Source organism: Equus caballus, chromosome 16 (genome assembly GCF_041296265.1).
Source record: "Equus caballus isolate H_3958 breed thoroughbred chromosome 16, TB-T2T, whole genome shotgun sequence".
Taxonomy (NCBI): domain Eukaryota; kingdom Metazoa; phylum Chordata; class Mammalia; order Perissodactyla; family Equidae; genus Equus; species Equus caballus.
Genome location: NC_091699.1, coordinates 81152419 through 81171999, shown reverse-complemented (window position 1 = coordinate 81171999; position 19581 = coordinate 81152419). Strand labels below are relative to the sequence as shown.

Below are 19581 nucleotides of genomic sequence, written 5' to 3'. Positions count from 1 at the left end.
TTTTCGAATATATGAGGAGAGTCCATTTTTTTCCTTTGTCATTGCACTGAGGCTAAGCCTGGAAACTCATACATGCCTGTATGGATACCCCATTACTGTTGTCCAGTGCTCCGGGCTGTATCATTAATATCATTAGTTTATTTAGGATAATTCAGAAAGAATTCTCACATAGTTAGTTTAAATATGCATTTCTAAAAGCAAGTTAAGATATTTCATAATTATGAAGAACTTGTAGTAGTCATTAAAAAACAAAGATTTGGGTCTTTTTACTCTAGGACTAGAGTGATGTTGATCACATATGCTCTTGGTATATTTGTTTTAAGTTACCTTGTGCCAGAAAGTTTTGTGTTTATAATTTATGAAGGTCATCATATGATCTCGTTAATTATTATTTTTCTTTTTAGGTACTTTTGGGCGTATTTTCCATGGAATTTTAGTAGATGAAAAAGATCCAAATAAAGAAAAACAAGCATTTGTAAAAACAGTTAAAGGTAGGATTTATTTCCCATGCGGTTTCCATAATGCCTTCCTAAGGTGACTCATGCCAGCGAAATTCTGTCTCAGCTTCTCAGTGTGCACCAAACCTTTAAATAAGTCCAAGCTAATTTAGCTCACATGAGGCTAACTTTTAAGGAGACTTGGGTTGTTCTCATTAGGTATAGAAAACAGAGGTCTAATAATGTAAGACACTAAACATTTATTAGACATTACTCAGGCTTCTGGTTAAAATATGTCCACTTGGCTTCATTGTTCCTCTATCTAATACTGTGTTTCTCCTGGGTTAAAATTCTTTGTTTTTTCCCTCTTACAAAACATTATTAGTTTCCCTCTTCTCCACTCCTCCCCCCTTACTGAGATCTATAAAGGGAAAAAGTGACCCCAAGACCCACAGCACCTTATGTGGACCGCCACTGTTTATCTTCCTCCCACTCCCCACCCCCGTTTTTTTGCTGTTATATGTAATGCTGCAGAAAATGTCTGTGTGTGTGTGTGTGTTTCTTGGTGTAGTTTTGCAGGTACAGCCATAGTTGGAACTGCTGCCCTAAGAGGTGTTTAGTGTTTACATTTAAAATTTTCATAGATATTGTCAGATTGTTTCCTAAAAGATGACATTAGTTTATATTTTCATGAACAGAATATTTATTTTCACATACTCTCCTTTTGGAGAAATGTGATGCCTAATTTTTCACTTGTTGATTGATGAAAATTTTTCAGTTAAGAGATTCTCTATCAAAATATACTACAATATTATTTATATATGGCTTCTTCCCTGATACTGGTAAATTAGCAAGACCTTTTTAAAATAATTTTTAATTGTTTATAATTAATATTTGTAAAAGATTAAATAACTGTTAATTCTATTTGCTCGTTTTTTTTTTTTTTAAAGATTTTATTTTTCCTTTTTCTCCCCAAAGCCCCCCAGTACATAGTTGTGTATTTTTAGTTGTGGGTCCTTCTAGTTGTGGCACACGGGACGCCGCCTCAGCATGGCTTGACTAGCAGTGCCATGTTCGCGCCCAGGATCCAAACCTGTGAAACCCTGGGCCACCAAAGCAGAGCGCGCAAACTTAACCACTCAGCCACAGGGCCAGCCCTACTCTTTTTAAGAAAAAGAAAAATGTGGTGATTGATAGGGTGCTTAATGTCTGATAGTATATGATAGAGGTTGAAATGACAAGATGTTAATTTTGGAAAAAGAAATTTAGCATTTGAATTCAGAAACTGAGGGAAAAATTAAATGCAGTTTTATGAGTAGGAGGTGACAACTTTATGATGTATTTAAAATTAATTTATAAGAACTTATGTTTCTAAATTTATTTAACAGAGTTCATGGAAAGTACGAAGGATTTATGTTTGTTGTTTCTAAAAAGTTGGATTGTACTAATCTAACAAAAAATCTTTGGAATTTGATTTCTTTTAATTTAGCAAAATTGCTTGGTTAAGAATGCTATAAACAAACACACGCACACCTTTTATCTTTTCTAAACAAATGATTTAACTTACAGTTTATTTTATTCACCCACCTTTCCTAGTCCCAAAATACTTTTAAAGGTTAACATTTAAGTTAGGTCCCAGTGGGTTTTCCAACTAGTTTTGAAGGATATTTAACATATTACTCTTTGTAAATATGGAATTTGAACCCTAGGTTTAGTAACTGCTGACTTTTGTTACGCTTTCCCCATTTTCTTAAGGAAACATTTCTCTGTAATTCTAATATTTCTTCCGGGGTTTGTAAATATTCTATGAACAATTTAGAACTGGGCTATTATTGATTTGTTCTGAATGAATCTTGAATTAGGAAAAGACGTTTCTTTGCAGAATTAGGTTGATTTGTGGTTGTAAGAGGGGAGAAAAGGAAATACTAGTGATAAGAAAACACAATGTGGTTACTGGGACTGTTTCACAAGATAAGCTTTCTCTTCCCGTATACACTTGCAGTGTAGTCACTTGGCTGTTTCTCCGCCTTACCAGTGTAACTAAAATGTTCTCTCTGAGCTAGACGGAAACAAGAGAAAGCACAGTGAGTCCTTAGCCGAGATATGGTCTTGGTTTGCATGAGAAACAGAGAGGAAATGCATTGATCACAATTCTTGCTTCAGAATTGTTAGGTAACTCCACATGATTGAGTATCTCTGAGATTTATTTTTTTGGAATGTTATTTTATTTTTTTAATTGAAGCTCCGTAAAGCTGACAGGGGTCTGTCACAAATCTGTATGCTTAATACATGCTACACAATTAGAAGTGCAGCTTAACATGCAAAAAATAAGTTTTTAAAAAATCATTGACCTTTGCCTTTAGGCATAAGCAGGAAATTGGCATTTGGCTTCTTAAAAAACTCATAATTTTGCATAGAGACTTAATGGATCTTCCAATATAAATTTCCAGAGATTGAAATTAGAAATCTGGATTTCACACAGTGGATATTGTGCAATTGAATTCTATAAAGTAATTAACTTGAGGTTATTGGCATTAAGTTCTTATTTTCTTTTGTAGCTGCTGCTATTTGCAATTTGGAAATATGTTTTTTGTCATTTTATTCTTTTTTATAACTTTGAGAATGTAAATCATTTTATAGTGTTCTTTCCAAATATTTACGTCTTGAAAATAGACCTTTCCATAAAATTAAAAGACTTGGACTAGACTGGGAAAGGAATCCAGAAAAATGATTTTTTCTTACTAAATGGATAAACATTTTTTTCTCCAATTCAGAGTTTTCTTAGGTCATCATCCAGTTCAAGCATCCCTTGCTTAATAGAACATGCTTATCAAAGTTAAGAACCTGAAAAAAATTATTCATAAAACAACACATCCTGAAATTACCTTTCCTCTTACTTGGGTCTCTGGACCGCTTGACGGGAAGGTAAACTCTTACTAACTGTGTGCGGAACTCCACCTATTATTAATTTTCAATCCTAAAAAGATCCTTCCAGCCCCCAAGTAGTCCTGGCCATAATTTCATTAAAATGATTTAGATTACAGAAAGAGTCATAAAGGCACATGCTGCCGTTTACTAGATGATCCTAAATTTTAAGCAGGTTTTAGACAACTAGAGTTTATTCCAGCAGACATTGGTGTCAAGTACTTTCCCAAAGAAGTACCAAGTGTTTCAAGTCCTTGGCTTTTTGTCCACCCATTTTACATTCCTACAAAAATCTTAACTCAGCAAAGCTGTCTGGAAAGGGGACAGTACTGGCAAGTAGTTGGAAAGGGAATGATCCCACTGGTTAGAGTGGAAGTAAATGAAATTTCTGATTTCTCAGCTTTCACAGCTCCGCTTTTAGGAGTGAATGTGATGCGTAACCATTGTGCCTGAGTTCAGTGCTTATACTGTTGGTTCAGCATTTTACTAGGTAGGGCTGGGATGTAGATCTTGGCTTTGTCAATCTTTATATCGTTTCTCCCTCTTACTGCATTGATTAGAAGCTTTATAAATTATTGTTAGTGTTTTTATAGTTGACATACAAATTAGTAATTAGTTTCTTTGAAATTGTTTTTAAGGATACACTGTACTCTTAATTTTGTTTGGCATCTAAAAACTACTTTTTAAAAAAGTTCATTTTCAATTTTATAATGAAAATATACTATCGCTTAATAGAACTGTTCTTTTTAAACAGTGGAGAAAAATCATCTATACTATTAAGATAATGATTCCTGTTAAGAAGAGGAATCCTTGTAGATTTGTGCAAATATTTGATGGCTTAAAATTCTTTTAGAGGTGCAGACCAAAGATACTGGTAAATTGCATTATGATGTTTTTGTTTCAAAATCATTGAACTAAAAGTCAGTTTGAGTTCTGTTTTGTTACTTTGGACCAAAAACTATGAGTTCAGAAGCTAAAAATAAAATGGAATAACCATACTAATTTTGGCTATTGTATGAAAATTAAATTTTTTTCTACTAATTTATTATTAGTTTTTTGTTTGTTTTTTTCCTTCTTCTCCCCAAAGCCCCCCAGTATATAGTTGCATATTTTAGTTGTGGGTCCTTCTAGTTGTGGCATGTGGGACACCACCTCAGCATGGCCTGATGAGTGGTGCTAGGTCTGCACCCAGGATCCAAATCAGCGAAACCCTGGGCCGCTGAAGCAGAGCGCACAAACTTAACCACTCGGCCACAGAGCTGGCCCCCTTTTTGTTTTTAACTATAGAGAGGTAAGAAGAAGAAAACAATAAAATGGGCCACAATCTCCAGGCACAACTCCTGTAGTCATTTTTTAATGATTGTATGTTTGTAAGGTTACAAACTGTAAACAGGACAGAAAAGTGCAAAATGTAAATTCTTCCATCTCTAAAAGTCACCACGATAAACAATTTATGGTTCTCTCCATGAGTAAGAAAAAAAGTGCACCCAATTTTCATAAAATTTTGTTTTTATAACACAACTGATCACACAAACACAGTTTGAACCTTGCTTTTAAGATTTAATATATTTTGGAGATCTTCCTCTTTCAGTACCTATAGACCTAAATCTTATTTTTTAGAAGTAGCCACATGGTATTCTAAAGTGCACATTTAACTAGTTCTCTGTTGATGGGCACTTTGAGTTTTTGCTGTTAGAATCAAACAGTATTCTTGTTACATTATCTATAGATGAGCTCTTGTGAACATATCTGTAGAGTAGACTCTTAGCAGTGGGGTCGATGATGTAAAGGGTATATGCATTTAAAATTTTGTTAGATCTTGTTTCCCTCACCTACTCAGGGCGCGGTTGATGAGTGTGCTTCCTCACACTCTTGACCAAACTTGACGGGTAGCTGACTTTTTTTGTCTCTTCCAATCTGACAGGGAAAGTGGGATCTTCTAGTTTAATTTGCATTTCTTTATTTAAGAGTAAGGCTGAAAGTCATTTTCTAATTTTTTTTTTCCAAGGAAGATAAGCCCTGAGCTAACACCTGCTGCCAATCTTCCTCTTTTTTTGGTGAGAAAGATTGGCCCTGAACTAATATTCATGCCCGTCTTCCTCTACTTTATATGTGGGATGCCTGCCATAGCATGGCCAGGTAAGTGGTGTGTAGGTGCACACCTGGGATCCGAAGCAGTGAATCCCAAGCCACCCAAACAGAGCTCGAGAACTTAACCAATACACCACTGGGCTGGCCCCTGAAAGTCGTTTTGTAATTTTGTTGGTCATTTGTGTTTCTCTTTTCGGTAAACTGTATCTTTTGCCTCTTTTCCAATTTTTCCTTTCTTCGTGATTTGTATGAACTCTTTAAAGAAGGGGAAAAAATTAAATGAGCCCTCTATATGCCTTATGTTTTGCAGATATTTTTCCAATGTGTTATTACTTTTTCTGCTTTGTTTATGGAACCTTACTTAATTTCTAATTTTTATGTGGTCAAATTTATCTTAATGGCTTCTGTTAACATTGACCTATTCAGTGAGACTCTATTGTGATAGAATTTTGGACTAGACCTTTTTAGATTTACCTGTAACTTATCATGAAAATTTACCTTATAGTCTGAGATAACTATTTACTGATAGTAGAATATATTCATGTCATATATAAAGTAGTATCCTTCAAGGCAATATCTTTTTCTTTATATAGATCAAGCTTCTGAAATTCAGGTGACCATGATGCTCACTGAAAGTTGTAAGCTGCGAGGTCTTCATCACAGGTGAGAGGAGAAACAATCTCAATCCAGCGTTTAAGTATTACACATGGTAACATTGTATGCTACATTTTTATTTTAAGAACATTGTGATGTCTTCTGAATTGAAAGCTTTTTAGAATAGCTTAATTTTTTTTCCCAAATATAAAAGTGAAATGCATGCTCATTGCACAAAATTTGAAAATGTAATAAAGTATAAAGAAGAAAATAAATAAGAGTATGTAAGCCCATATCTGGATAATCATAGCTAAGCTTTGGAGAAAGAGGTTTTACATATTTATGTACATATTTCCCTTTTAAAAAATAAGATAATGATGTACATACACTAAAAAATATTTGTTATGAAATTTTTGAACACATAGAATCCCAAAGACAAGAATAATTACTAAACACCAGTAATCTCATCTCCTAAATTTAATGATAGTTAACATTTTGCCATTTTTTCTTTGTGTGTGTGTATGTGTATCTATCTATCATCTATCTAGATATAGATAGATATTTGTGAGTGTGGAAATACTTTAAACTGGACATCTCAACGCTTTCAATGCATTTTCCAAAAAAATGAGGGTATTTTTCTGTATGACCATACCATTATTATCTTTAACTAGGTTAACAAGCTTCTTGATATAACTAAACAATGTATCTAACTTTTCATGTAAGTAATTATAAATTCATGTCTACATTTAAAAAGGCTGCATAGTAGTTCATTGGTTGGATGCACCACATTTTAGCTATTCTCTTATCATTAGGTCATAGTATGATTTTTTTAAAAAAATGCTTGTTCTATCTGAAGAGCCTTTTTGAAAAAGCATATCAGTCCTCTTTACAGAGCTGTAACTTCTACCTTCTGGGCCAGAAAGGGCTTGAATATAGTATCACAGTGTGCAGCAGTATCCATAATGGGGCAAGCTTTTTTGTTTTTTTTTTTTTTTTGCTGAGGAAGATTCTCCCTGAGCTAACATCTGTTGCCAGTCTGTCTCTATTTTGTATGTGAGCAGCTGCCACAGCATGGCCACTGACAGACAAGTCGTATAGGTCTATACCTGGAAACCAAACCTAGGCTGCTAGGAAAAAAAGAAAAAAAGAGGGGCTGGCCCTCTGGCCAAGTGGTTAAGTTCATATGCTCCACTTCAATGGCCCAGTGTTTTGCCAGTTCGGATCCTGGGTGCAGACATGGCATGGCTCATTAGGCCATGCTGAGGCAGCATCCCACATAGCACAGCCAGAAGGACCTACAACTAGAATATACAACTATGTACTAGGGGGCTGTAGGGAGAAGATGAAGGGACAGAAAAAAAGATTGGCAACAGATGTTAGCTCAGGTGCCAATCTTTAGGGAAAAAAAACCTGGGCCGCCGAAGTGGGGGCCGCTGAAGTGGAGACCGCCAAACTTAACCAGTAGGCCATCTGGGCTGGTCCCAAGGGGTTTTTTTTGTTAAAGCACTACATAGAGTCGGCTTAATTTGTATGCCTACTGAAAATTTGGACACATATGTTTAAAAAAATGGAATGGTAATCATCTCTGTTGGAAGATATTTATGGACTTGTGAAGAAAAAAAAAGTGATGCATGCAAAAGGCGTCATGCATTTTAATTTCTCTGTACTTTGAGCAATTACTTGAGTTCTGCCAAAAAATAAGATGACTATGCAGAATTTTATTTTTGGATTTTGTTTATACTTTGGTTCATATTCAAAAGAATTTGAGAACCTAAAAAGAAGGCAGCTATAGTAAGATCAATAAAATGGTTATGAATGTGAAACTGAGTTTTGGGCATTGTGATGGTGGGAAAGAAAATAAGGCAATAGTAAGGAGACAAATATTTTTGCCATGTTTGAACGTAAAAAAGCTCTTAGCTTCTGGGCAAGCAAGGCTGAAGGAAACATTGAAAGTTGGTAAATCTCAGTATTAGAAGGGAAAGAACATAGAGGTTCCTTGGGGGAGAAAAATTTTCTAGTTTCGAGTTCCAAGGCAGATGTCTCATTAGGTTTATGATGTACTTGGAACATTGATTAATATAATGAACAGATATGCTTTTAAGTTTCATTAAAAATAAAAAAGCCAGGGACCTTTGAAGAAATTGAACACACAGTATTGAGGGACTGAAGATGTCTGTCTGAGGGGTTAAAGTCATGTGGTTTGAGAATGTTACCTTCCATTGGCCTGATTCAATCGAAGAATAGAACTCATTTGCAGAGGAATGGATGGATAACTCATCCATTAGACTGTATTTCTCCAAAACACATTTTGTTTCTTCTGGGTAACAAAACAACAACATCAACAACAACAATAATCATCACTTCGAAATGTTCTTTTTGACAGTGTTGGGAGTGCTTGATGTTCTGTTATGCTGACTCTAGGGAGAAGAGCCATTTTAATACTAGTATGTAATGGTAACCTAGTACTTAGGTACCTAGTTAGTATGCTTACTCTGACGAAAGGTCTGTACCACTTCTGCACAGAAGTGAGTGGCAGGGATAAATGTTGCTGAAGCCAGGATTTTCCCAAGAAGCAGTTTTATATCCACTGTAGCCCAAAGATGCTTTGGCAGAAAAATGTTCAGAGCAAGCATTTGTAGCATTTTCTCCTGTGGCTTTAAGCTGTAGGGTTTTCCAGCATCCTACCAGGATGAGTTAGCAGCCTCAGGATACCCTTAAGTGATGGAATGGGATGACATACTGAATGGAGTTGATGCTGGGCTTTTAGTCATTTGGGAAAGTCTTCTAAAGGCAGGTTAGTTTGGTCGTGGTTAATTGTTCTTCCTGGCTATAAATTGAAGCCAGAACTCCTGGCTTTTAATGTGCAAAACACATTGCCAATATGTAGAAAGTGTGTTGTTCTTTCCATTCACTGTAGCAATTCATTTCATTTTTAAGGAGACTAGAGCCTACCACACATTTCTTTTTGACTGCTGATGTCTAAAGTATTCGTTGCTGTGTATATGCATTTTTTTGTTCATTCTTTGATTCTAATTCATTAAGTACCCATTTTGCACTTGGAACTCTGCTAGACATGAGGGATAAAAATGAAATAATGATCTTCAGTATCATATCATAGAATTTATCAAGCAAGCTAAATACCCTCAGCAAGCTAAATACCCTCAGCAAGAAATGACACCTGGTTTCAGATTTTACCTTTTTTTAACTAGTCGTGGTATGTAATTCCACAGGTAAAACGTGTACTTCATATTTTAACATTCCATGATGAAGAGTTGTAAACTGTTAAAATATTTTAAAGCATTTTTAAATTCTTTCTTTTCATTCCTTTTTCCATTGTAATTTGTGAGAATAATTTTTACTATAAATTAAAATAGCTGTATGAATAAAAGATAGCTATCAGTCATTTAAATTACATCAGAAGTGCTGGGTATCAAAGTACCTTTGAGCTCTTGGCTAGTTTGACTCTGCATTGGCCCAAGGGTGCGTGATGGCAGGCACTTCTTGTGCTGAATGCCTCCCAGTTCTCACTCTGCAGGCCTGCCCCGTGGGACTGAGCGCTGGATGCAGTTCTTGTTTCAAGTCCCCACAGAACCTATGCTTCCTCTGCCGTATTCTCTGCAGCACCTGCGTCCACTCTCATCCACTCTTATAAATCCCAGACCTTCCTCTTTATCCTCCTTTCCTTTATAAAACGGGCAGAGTGAAACCAGCCATTTGTACTTTGAAACACGTTCATGCAGCTTATTACGTCTCCTAGAGGGCTTTTAGTCCTCTGGTGATAGAATAAATGATTTGATCTCATCCAGCCAACTTACTGTGTCTGGATAAAATGCCTTTAACTCTGCTCGGTGAATTTCAGTCATGAGGAAAGGAGCAGAGACATAATTTGGTGGGGGTGGTTAAAGAGATTGGGCAGCTCTTCACATTACCCCTGAAATCATGATATGCTCAGGGACACCTGAGTGCAGGCCTGCTGTAGGCGTTTTAGTGTGCATGGGACTGGGTGTGAAAAGAGGCTCTGTCATCTCCCCGGTACTCCTTCTTGCTCTGTAGGAGGGAGTGTCCAGTGGTCCAGAGCAAAGCTCAAGCGTTTTGGAATCAGATGAAGATTTGAATTTTTTTCTCCCCGTCCTTGCTGTTTGTCCTTGGCAGATTACCTAACCTCTCTCTCCACGTGGGTTTTCTCACCTATAAAATGGGACTAATCATCGCTGCCACTCTTAGGCTGTAATGTGTGCAGAACCCTTACAGAGAGGTTACCGTGTACAGGGTGCTGATCTTTGAGTCCTCATTTCCCGGCTCCTTGGGGTCAGTGCTTCCCTGTTAGTAACTCCTGCACTGCACAAGAGGAGCCCATAGCTTTCCCTTAGGCACTGTTAGGCCAGAACTGTGTGACTCAGGTTTTAAGAGGTACATGCTTAATTGAGACAATTTAGGAAAGAGAAAAACACGGTAAAAGTGCTCTAAAGTCCCACAACTTAAAGACAACAACTCTTGGCATATTTCTGTGCAGGGTTTTATTTTTTCCTCCATATTTGTAATTATTCCGTAAACATATGTGAATTTTGTATCTTGTTTTCCTATAAGATGAGCTTTTACTCATGTTCTCTTAACAGCTCTTTGAGACCATTTAATTGTTACATGCTATCCTATTATTTGGGTGTACTCTTTCTTTACTTTTGGACGTTCAGGTTGTTTGTAACTTTTTGTGGTTAATATTACATTATCCTTGTTCGTGTAGCTTTTTTATGTTTAGTATTATTTCCTTATTAAATAACCTTAGAGGCAGAATTTACTAAGTTAAGGCATAGGAATGTTTTTAAGTCTATGCTATCTGTGTTATTTATCAAATATTTATTAAATGCTTACTTTCTGTGGCACAGAATACAAAGCATAGGGTGTAAAAATAAAAGTTCACGTTAGTTTTTGCATTCCAAGAATTTTCAGCTTAGTGGGGAAAATGAGGTAATTATGTAAAAAGTTATATAACTTTGGGAAAAATTAACAGTTATTTCCAGATACCAGTGGGAGAGGTGTCATTAGGCAATAGAATGAAAGTATTTATGTGTGTCATGGAAATTAAAAATAGAGCAAGATTGTTTACTACATGCTTGGCTTTATTTTGCACATCATAGCAACATTTTATAGTTGGTGGGATCCCCATGTTAGAGGTATGGAAACTAAGGCCAAGAGAGATGGTCACACAGACAGTAAATGGTAAATTTAGGATTGAGAAATTGGATTCTAAATCCTATATGACCAGCTAAGGACTTCTTGGCTTTTGTGGCATTTTCAGCCTCTTAGAGGCCTTCCTGATTATCATATTCTTGTCCATAGTCAACATTGAGACCTTTTTTTTTAATGTGTGATGATGGACTAAATAGGATGTTGTCATAATACACTCAGAGTCAGTCATTTTTTAGGTGTGTCTGATACCCTTTAGAGTAAGATTTAGGATGGCTAGGGTGTGTCTTCAGAGAATCCAGTCCACAGCAAACAGCTCGGAGTTTCTAATTTTTCCCTATCAAGAAAGTGCACATGTGGGGAACGGTGAAGTCTAGTTTAAAAGAGCATTTATAATTGTACATTTTTAATGGTAATCATGTTTTTAAATATGTTTGAGAGTTTCTTGTTTTGTTTTAGATTATCTTTACTTTATTTCTTGTTAAAAATAAGTCCCTGAGGTTTTAGATTTCACTTGTCTTTTTCCTGATTTCTTATTATTTTATAGAAATCTTCTTCCTATTACCCATGTGTGTATAGAAGAAGGAGAAAAGCCCATGGTGATATTGCCTTACATGAATTGGGGGAATCTTAAATTGTTTTTACGGCAGTGCAAATTAGTAGAGGCCAATAATCCACAGGTGAGAAAAATTTGCCCAAATGCAAGTTATTTACCAGTAGCTTCTGACAATATTTTTGAAAGTGGATGTTAACATTCTTATATATAAACTGTTCAAAGGCTTGCAAAAAGAAGCTCAAAATGAACCAGAAGATATTTATAACCTGTTGTCTTAGAAAAAGGTGGTTTGTGATTCCTGTCTTGAGGTTTACACTTAACCACTGCTGAAGTTTTGTCATGTATGTCCACTGTGTTTATTCATAATCGCCTCAAAGCTTTTGTGACACCATCTCACTCATTTTCCTGAGAACGCTTTGAAGGCACTTGTGCTAGATCTCCCTTCTAGGAGTGGAAACAGACTTTACACAGCCATTTGGTGCATGTTGTACCAAAAGCTGGTGATGACTAGAGGTGTAGAGTGTGGGAGATAACTGGGTAGGTTTTTAATATGCTTGGCTGTAAGGTATCAATCATCTAAGAGTTTCATTCTCTTCACTGCTTGTGCACATAGCTGTAAAGCATTTCGTCAGATTCCAAGTAGTTGTAAAGCCTAGTGGTTGTTTTGCTGCCTACGGTATCTTGTAGCCACATTAAGTTGGTTTTATGATTTATGATAATATACTTATTACAGTTGCCAGAAGAAAGTGGATTCAAAGGCTGCATTGAGTGTTTGGCTTAGATATGCTTCGTAAATTGACAGGGTTAAAGCCAGGATTCCCACCAGGTGGTTGGAGGCTGCGGCCCATCAGCGTCACCTGGGGAAGATTTTCATTCCTCAGCCCACAAGGCTGGCATACTGACTCGAGAGGAGTGGACCAGTAGAGAGAGCTAGAGACTTTATTTGAAAATAGTCCCCAGGAGATAGTCTCCTGATAAAAACTATTATTTTAAAAGAAAAGAACAAGTTATTGAATAATAAGCATTTGAAATATTACCTTGAATGTTCAGCATTCATTGAACAGAGATTTATTGAGTAGCCACTATATGTGCTAGATGTTGAGGAGATATACCTAAGAGATGAGACACAGTGAAGTAAATGGTAAATTGCAGAATGATAGGAACTATAGTAGATGTAAGTATGGGGAGCTGTGGGAACATCTTCTTGGTCAAGAAGAAGCTTTCTGAAATTCAGCGTGTAGGTGTAAAAAAGTATTTTGGGATGGAGTAGGATTGTGGAATAAAATAAGCAGCTGCCGTTATCATTTTTGTGCTAACTGCAAACATTGTCATTTTCTGTTACCACAGGCAATTTCTCAACAAGACCTGGTACACATGGCTATTCAGATTGCCTGTGGAATGAGCTATCTGGCCAGAAGAGAAGTCATCCACAAAGACCTGGCTGCTAGGAACTGTGTGTAGGTGCCATGAGCTTGTCACTGTCATTTGATGTTTAGCTCTCCCTGGATTTGGGGTTCTCTCTTGGAGTCACAGTGGGAATTGTGTTGTAATTGAGTGACCATGCACCATATTTTTTAAATACCCTGATTGCATTTGATGTTCATGTCTTTACTTTTCAGCATTGATGATACACTTCAAGTTAAGATCACAGACAATGCCCTCTCCAGGGACTTGTTCCCCATGGACTATCACTGTCTGGGGGACAATGAAAACAGGCCGGTTCGGTGGATGGCTCTTGAAAGTCTGGTTAATAATGAGTTTTCCAGCGCTAGTGATGTGGTAAGTGCCAGGACACTCAGGTATCAATAGATTGGAGAAGAGGCTTTCTGTTTTAAAATGTTTATCTATTTTTTTAATCTAGTAACTGTTCCCTGAAATTTTTCATTGAGAAAGCAAGTGTAGTTAGCTCCCAGTCAGCTAGTTTGTGGAGAGAAGCTATGACCCAAACCATGGGCCGTCACTGTGTGTAATCTCATGTCATCCTCACAGTAACCCTGTGATGGGGCTGTCAACACTGTGAGGTAGGTAGACTGTTATCCCAGTTTTAAAGGTGAGGATATGGAGGCTTAGAGAGGTTACCGTATTTGATTATTTTTCTTTTCTAAGACTTAGAATGACCAAGTGGTTGTCAGATCATAAAAATTTATTGTCTTCTTCTTTCAAAAAGTGTGTGTTTCTTCTAAGTATGATAACCTGTGTAATTTGTAATCCCCCAGACACCACTCTCTTTCTTTTTGTCAGTGTCTGGGTACTTCTGCCCACTCGAGCAGATCATGTAGTAGAATCCTTTATAGTTAGTGATGAAGAATTTCAGAAGCCACATTTTCTTGTGGGTATTTTGCAGGCATTTTTAATTGTTTTTAATTTTTGTCACTTTTTATCCTGACTTGAAAGATTAATTTATTTTCCTCTCTCTTGCTTCCTGTATTTTGTTATTGTAGCTGAATATTTAGAGATTAGGTAAAACTCTGCTTATAAGGTCCCCCTGTGTGATCACTCAATGATATGTTAGCGTTACATGTAAAATCTTATATAGTAATTTGCTTCGAAGTCTCAACTGTAAAAATTGGGCTTTCTTTATCATTTTATCTTGTGTCTCATGGATATATTTTATTTATAATATAGAGTTATCCTTTTACTTCTAAATTTGTATGCTTTAAGGATTACTCTTTTAATACACTCATTTCCTCTGTGTATTAGTGTCCTGTGGCTGCTGTAACACATTACTACAATCTTGGTAGTAAAACAGCAGAGATTTATTCTCTCACAGTTGAATTCTAGAGGCTAAATGTTTGAAATCAAGGTATAGGCAGGGCCCTGCACCTCCAAAGGCTCAAAGAGGGAAATGGTCCTTGCCTCTCCCAGCTTCTGTTGGCTTCTGGCTGCATCTCTCTGCTCCATGTTCATATCTCCTTGTTCTCCATGTGTGTCTGTCTCTCAAAACTCCTTTTGCCTCTCTTATGATGATACATAGGATTGCATTTAGGACCCACCTACATAATCCAGGACAAGCTTCTGTTCGCAAGGTTCTTAATCACATCTTTTGCCATATAAGATAATATTTATAGGTTTCGGGTCTTAGAATGTGGACATATCTTTGGGGCCACCATTCAACCCACTACACTCAGTAATTGAAATTGTCTAATATTTCCGTATTGAAAAACTGATATTCCAATTTAAAATCCTTGAAATGAGAATGATTTGATAAGGGAAGAAACCCTCTCTTGTTAATTAGAGTCTACTAATTAAAATTCTTTTCTTTTTCAGAAGCTAGGTTAGCTATTTGATATATTGTGCCTTTTTACATACCAAGTGTCTTGATAAAGTGTGCTCACTTGATGTGAATGAACAATTTACTTACAGCTTTTTTGCGTTTTTCCTGTAAATTAAGATCTTTTATTGTGCATATCTTAAAAATATTTTGTTTTAACTTAATTTAAATTAAGTGCTCTTTGAAAAAATACTGATCTGGCATTTATCAGATGGGCAGAATAAATATGAGTGATGATGAGAAGGGACGTATCTGCTTCACGAGCAGCTGCAGAGGTTAACAGTGGATGGAAGCTTGCTTCCCATTGCCATAGCCTTTCCCAGCCAGAGGCATGAGGTATGTTAGAGGATCCCTGAGAGGTGGAGAAATTCATCCAGACTCTTAGCTTCTGAACCTTGAGAGTTCAGCTTGTATAGCAGCCAGGAACTAGGGCTAGTCTGTTTTTTCAGAGCTTTGATAATAAAGCTTCTCTCTGTAACATTAATGTCAAGAAGTTAAAATTTCAAATAAAGCAGTACAAATCCGCAAAGCAACTTACACAATTTTAACAGTCATCTAAAGAAAACCTGGACTTTTTTGGGGGAGGGAGGGATTTTTGGTTTTGATTTTTATTTTTCTCAAATAATATAAAAAGGGAAAGCAGAGTTTGATTTTAGGCCAGCACAGAACTGGCCTATTGAATGATAGTAAGGGCCAGTTGTACTCTTTGATATGGTGTTTGTTTTTAGGCATGCCAAATGTTTATTTAGAACTTCTGAATTGTAGCTGGAATTCTTTATCAGTTTCTACATTAAGCAAAGCTGTTTTCATGGGGGAGAAAATGGGTTTAACTTCGGTTTTAGAACACAGTTTTAAAACACAGTATCAATTGAACTAGAGCTGCATAGTTTTCAAATACATCTTTTTAGTAGAAAAGCCTACATCTGAACACTTTTTACTACAGAAAAGTAAAAGAAACTTTGCTCAGTGTTTTCTTTGAAAATCTTATTCCATAGTTGATTTTTAAAAGATCAATTCACTCATTTCTTTGGGATATTAATATTTTTTCAATAGTTCATTTAAAAAATTTGTGATTTTGTTACTGATAACAAAGATCTGATAAGGGGTTAATATCCAAAATACATAAAGAACTCATGTAAATCAACAACAAAAAAACAAACCAACCAATTAAAAAATGGGCAACAAAGGATCTGAACAGACATTTTTCCAAAGAAGATATACAGATGGCCAACAGGCACATGAAAAGATATTCAACATCACTAATTGTTAGAGAAATGCAAATTAAAACTACAATGAGATATCACCTCACTCCTGTCAGAATGGGTATAATTAACAAGAAAAGAAATAACAACTGTTGGAGAGGATGTGGAGAAAAGGGAACCCTCATACACTGCTGATGGGAATGTAAACTGGTGCAGCCACTATGGAAAACAGTTTGGAGATTCCTCAAAAAATTAAGAATAGAATTACCAAATGATCCAGCTATTCCACTTCTGGGTATTTACCCAAAGAACACAAAAACACAAATGTGTAAAGATACATGCACCCCTATGTTCATTGTAGCATTATTCACAATAGCCAAGACTTGGAAACAATCTAAGTGTCCATCAGTGGATGAATGGATAAAGAAGATGTAATATGTATACACATTGGAATACTATTTAGCCATAAAAACTTGCCATTTGCGACAACATGGATTGAGCTTGAGCGTATTATGCTAAGCAAAATAAGTCAGACAGAGAAAGTCAGAATACTGTACCATTTCACTCATAAGTAGAAGATAAAAACAACAACAAACACATCGACACAGACTAGATGGGTGGTTACCAGAGGGGAGGGAACAGGGAGGAGGGCGAAAGGGGTGATGGGGCACGTGTACGGTGATGGATGGTGATTAGTCTTTGGATGGTGAACATGAATAGTCTACACAGAAATCAAAATAGAATGGTGTACACCTGAAATTTATGTAATGTTATAAGCCAGGGTTACCTCAATTTAAAAAAAACATAAAAACGATTTTATGATTTTGTTACTCTTTGAAATCCATAGTTGCCTTAGTAGAAATGAGGTGGCAGTTGTGATGAACACAAAACTAATCTAATGGGCAGGAAATAGAAGATGTTTCTTAGATGACAATCTACAGGTATGCCATGTAACTTCAAGAGATGGGGATAGTTTGATTATTTTAGAAAAAGGAGTATTGATAGCTAATATTTCAGCGAGGTATGCAAGATGGCCGTAAGTGCTGTTTGCTTGCACAATGGAAGTCCCCAAGTATGCGTTGCTTAATTTAATGCATTTGTTTATTTCTATGTAGGTATTCCATTGTTCATTTGGTAGTAATAGGAATTATGTTTATAACATTTACGATCAGATATTTCACAGGAACTCCAGAGTGAAAATTAAATTCAGTGATACACTTTCAACTAGTTAACTATATAGTTAACAATACATCTTTAAGCAGTGTGATCTGTATCTCTTCAGCTGGGTACACCGCCCTGTATTAGTTGGTAATAGCCGTGTTGAGGATACATGGTTTAAACAGATATTTCAAAATCATACGTAGAATTAGTTATTTCTATGGTTGTGATATTTTATAAACTTTGTAGGAACTCTCATATTTTGTGTAAGAATCTGCCTTCTGACAGAATACAGTCATACCTAATACCTGTTGCTGCTTGATGACATGACAGCTGTATTTTAAAAAATCACCATGAACTTAATGGTGAGCAACTTAACAGGGGACTTACTTTAAAATCATTATTTCTTTTGGAATAACTTACTTGAAACAATGTCTGTGCGACTCAAATTCTTCTGAGCTGTACTTAAAATGTGATGATGAGAATACTCATTGATTTACATTTTAACATGGTTAACTTCTAAAATGTTCAGATTTTTCTTCTTTAGAATCTTATAAATTAATTTATATATATATATTTTTTCCCCTAAATTTCTTTTGCCTTGGATAATTGAGATTGAAAGGAATATGAGCACTGTTCTGTTTCCTTTGACTGTGATGTGACTTAGTGTAAAAATCCTACTTTTCAGTTGTGTGAGATTATTTTTTGAATTCTTATATTAAAGTACAAAGGTTAAAGATTTATTTTTAACAATATTACTGCCTTGGAAGGGATATTTTCTCTGTCCTTTAAAAGACCCTTAATATTTTTGCATTTCTTTATAGTTAAAAATTCTACATGATTTGTTTGGAAATACATTAATGTTTTCCATCTTAAAAATAATACATTGCATTTCTGGGCTGTGTTTTCCCAACTTTTACTGGAAAGATTCAGTACGTCAAGATTCTCATAATGTTACTATCAGCTTTTAATTGTTGAGCTTAGGAAATATGCACAACTAGATTTGACTAGTTATAAATCTCTTTCTAACATTATTCCAAGATATGACATCATCATAGGCATTCTTAAGAATTTCTGGATATTGTTTTTATTTGTTTTCATCAGATGTGGATACCACCATAGATTTTTTTTTTTGCTCTCTTTTCCTTTATTTGAAAATAGATTTCTTGATTTATATCTTCTTTGAATTATTTAGCTAATTGTAGTAGCTAACATAATTCCGCTGTTAAGAAAATAAATTCAATCAGTAATGTGCAATTAAAAGTTTCTTTCTTGGTGTTTTTCTTGTCTTTATGGTATTAATTGTATTTAAAAAGCATTTTCTTGGGAAAAACAAGTCAAGGAAATTATTTCCATGCTAATCTTATCAGTTGGTTTAAGGCAATGAGGAGATCCTTTAAGGTATTTGAACAGTTTTTAGGGGGCAGGGCAAATTAAAATGTGTTCCTTGTACCTTTACATTATTACTTTGTGAATGTTAAAGATTACCTAGAAGAAAGGGGAAGTCTGTAAAGTTATCCATGTTATATTTGCAGCGGAATGCTTCTCATTACTCCTGTGTGCCCAGTGTCGTGGAATGTCATTGCCACACCCTGAGCAGCCTTGAGCAGGAGAGCCTCACATTCATAATATACCCATGAAGAGTGGTCTTCTGAACTACTGTGGTATCAGAGAGAAAGCTTATTATTTTTAGAAGCACAGAAAACTTTCTATTTTACATTATTTCTTCATTATTAATTTTAGAATACTTAGATTCCCAATATTTATTTGTTTCCATTATGGTTGTAGATTTTACACCTCAACAATCTTAGATACTATTGAAATATTAAATTCACATTAAGAGGAATTGATAGAAAGATATTAAGAAAAAGAAGTGAAAGGATCATTCAGATATTAGGAAATAAAGATTTAAAGTTTAATATTATTAAGAAGATACTGATTAGTTTTATTTAAATAGTATTTTAATAGTCTTACTATTTCCTGGGAATGAGGAATAAATGGATCTATTTTAGGAACAGTTATTATAGTTTCAGAGGTGACCAGTTGCTGTCTTGTGATTAAAGTAGTTTCCGTCGATGTATTTTCTGTATTAGGCTCTTCCTAAGAATAGATATTTTCCTTAAGAGATATTGTGAACTCCCTTTCCTTCTCCACAACTCCTCT

The 19581-nt window shown here is 35.6% G+C and overlaps 1 protein-coding gene across 3 annotated transcripts in view; it reads left to right on the top strand.

Annotated features, from left to right (window-relative positions):
- The window catches only part of RYK (receptor like tyrosine kinase), a 94527-nt gene that overhangs the window by 59738 nt on the left and 15208 nt on the right, over window positions 1–19581 (top strand). For all 3 annotated transcript variants that reach the window (XM_070239086.1, XM_023620959.2, XM_070239085.1), the window contains exons 9-13: window positions 405–491; window positions 6047–6116; window positions 11779–11911; window positions 13135–13244; window positions 13407–13566. In XM_070239086.1, coding sequence (XP_070095187.1) covers window positions 405–491; window positions 6047–6116; window positions 11779–11911; window positions 13135–13244; window positions 13407–13566 — 560 coding nt within the window. The remainder of the gene's footprint in view (window positions 1–404; window positions 492–6046; window positions 6117–11778; window positions 11912–13134; window positions 13245–13406; window positions 13567–19581) is intronic.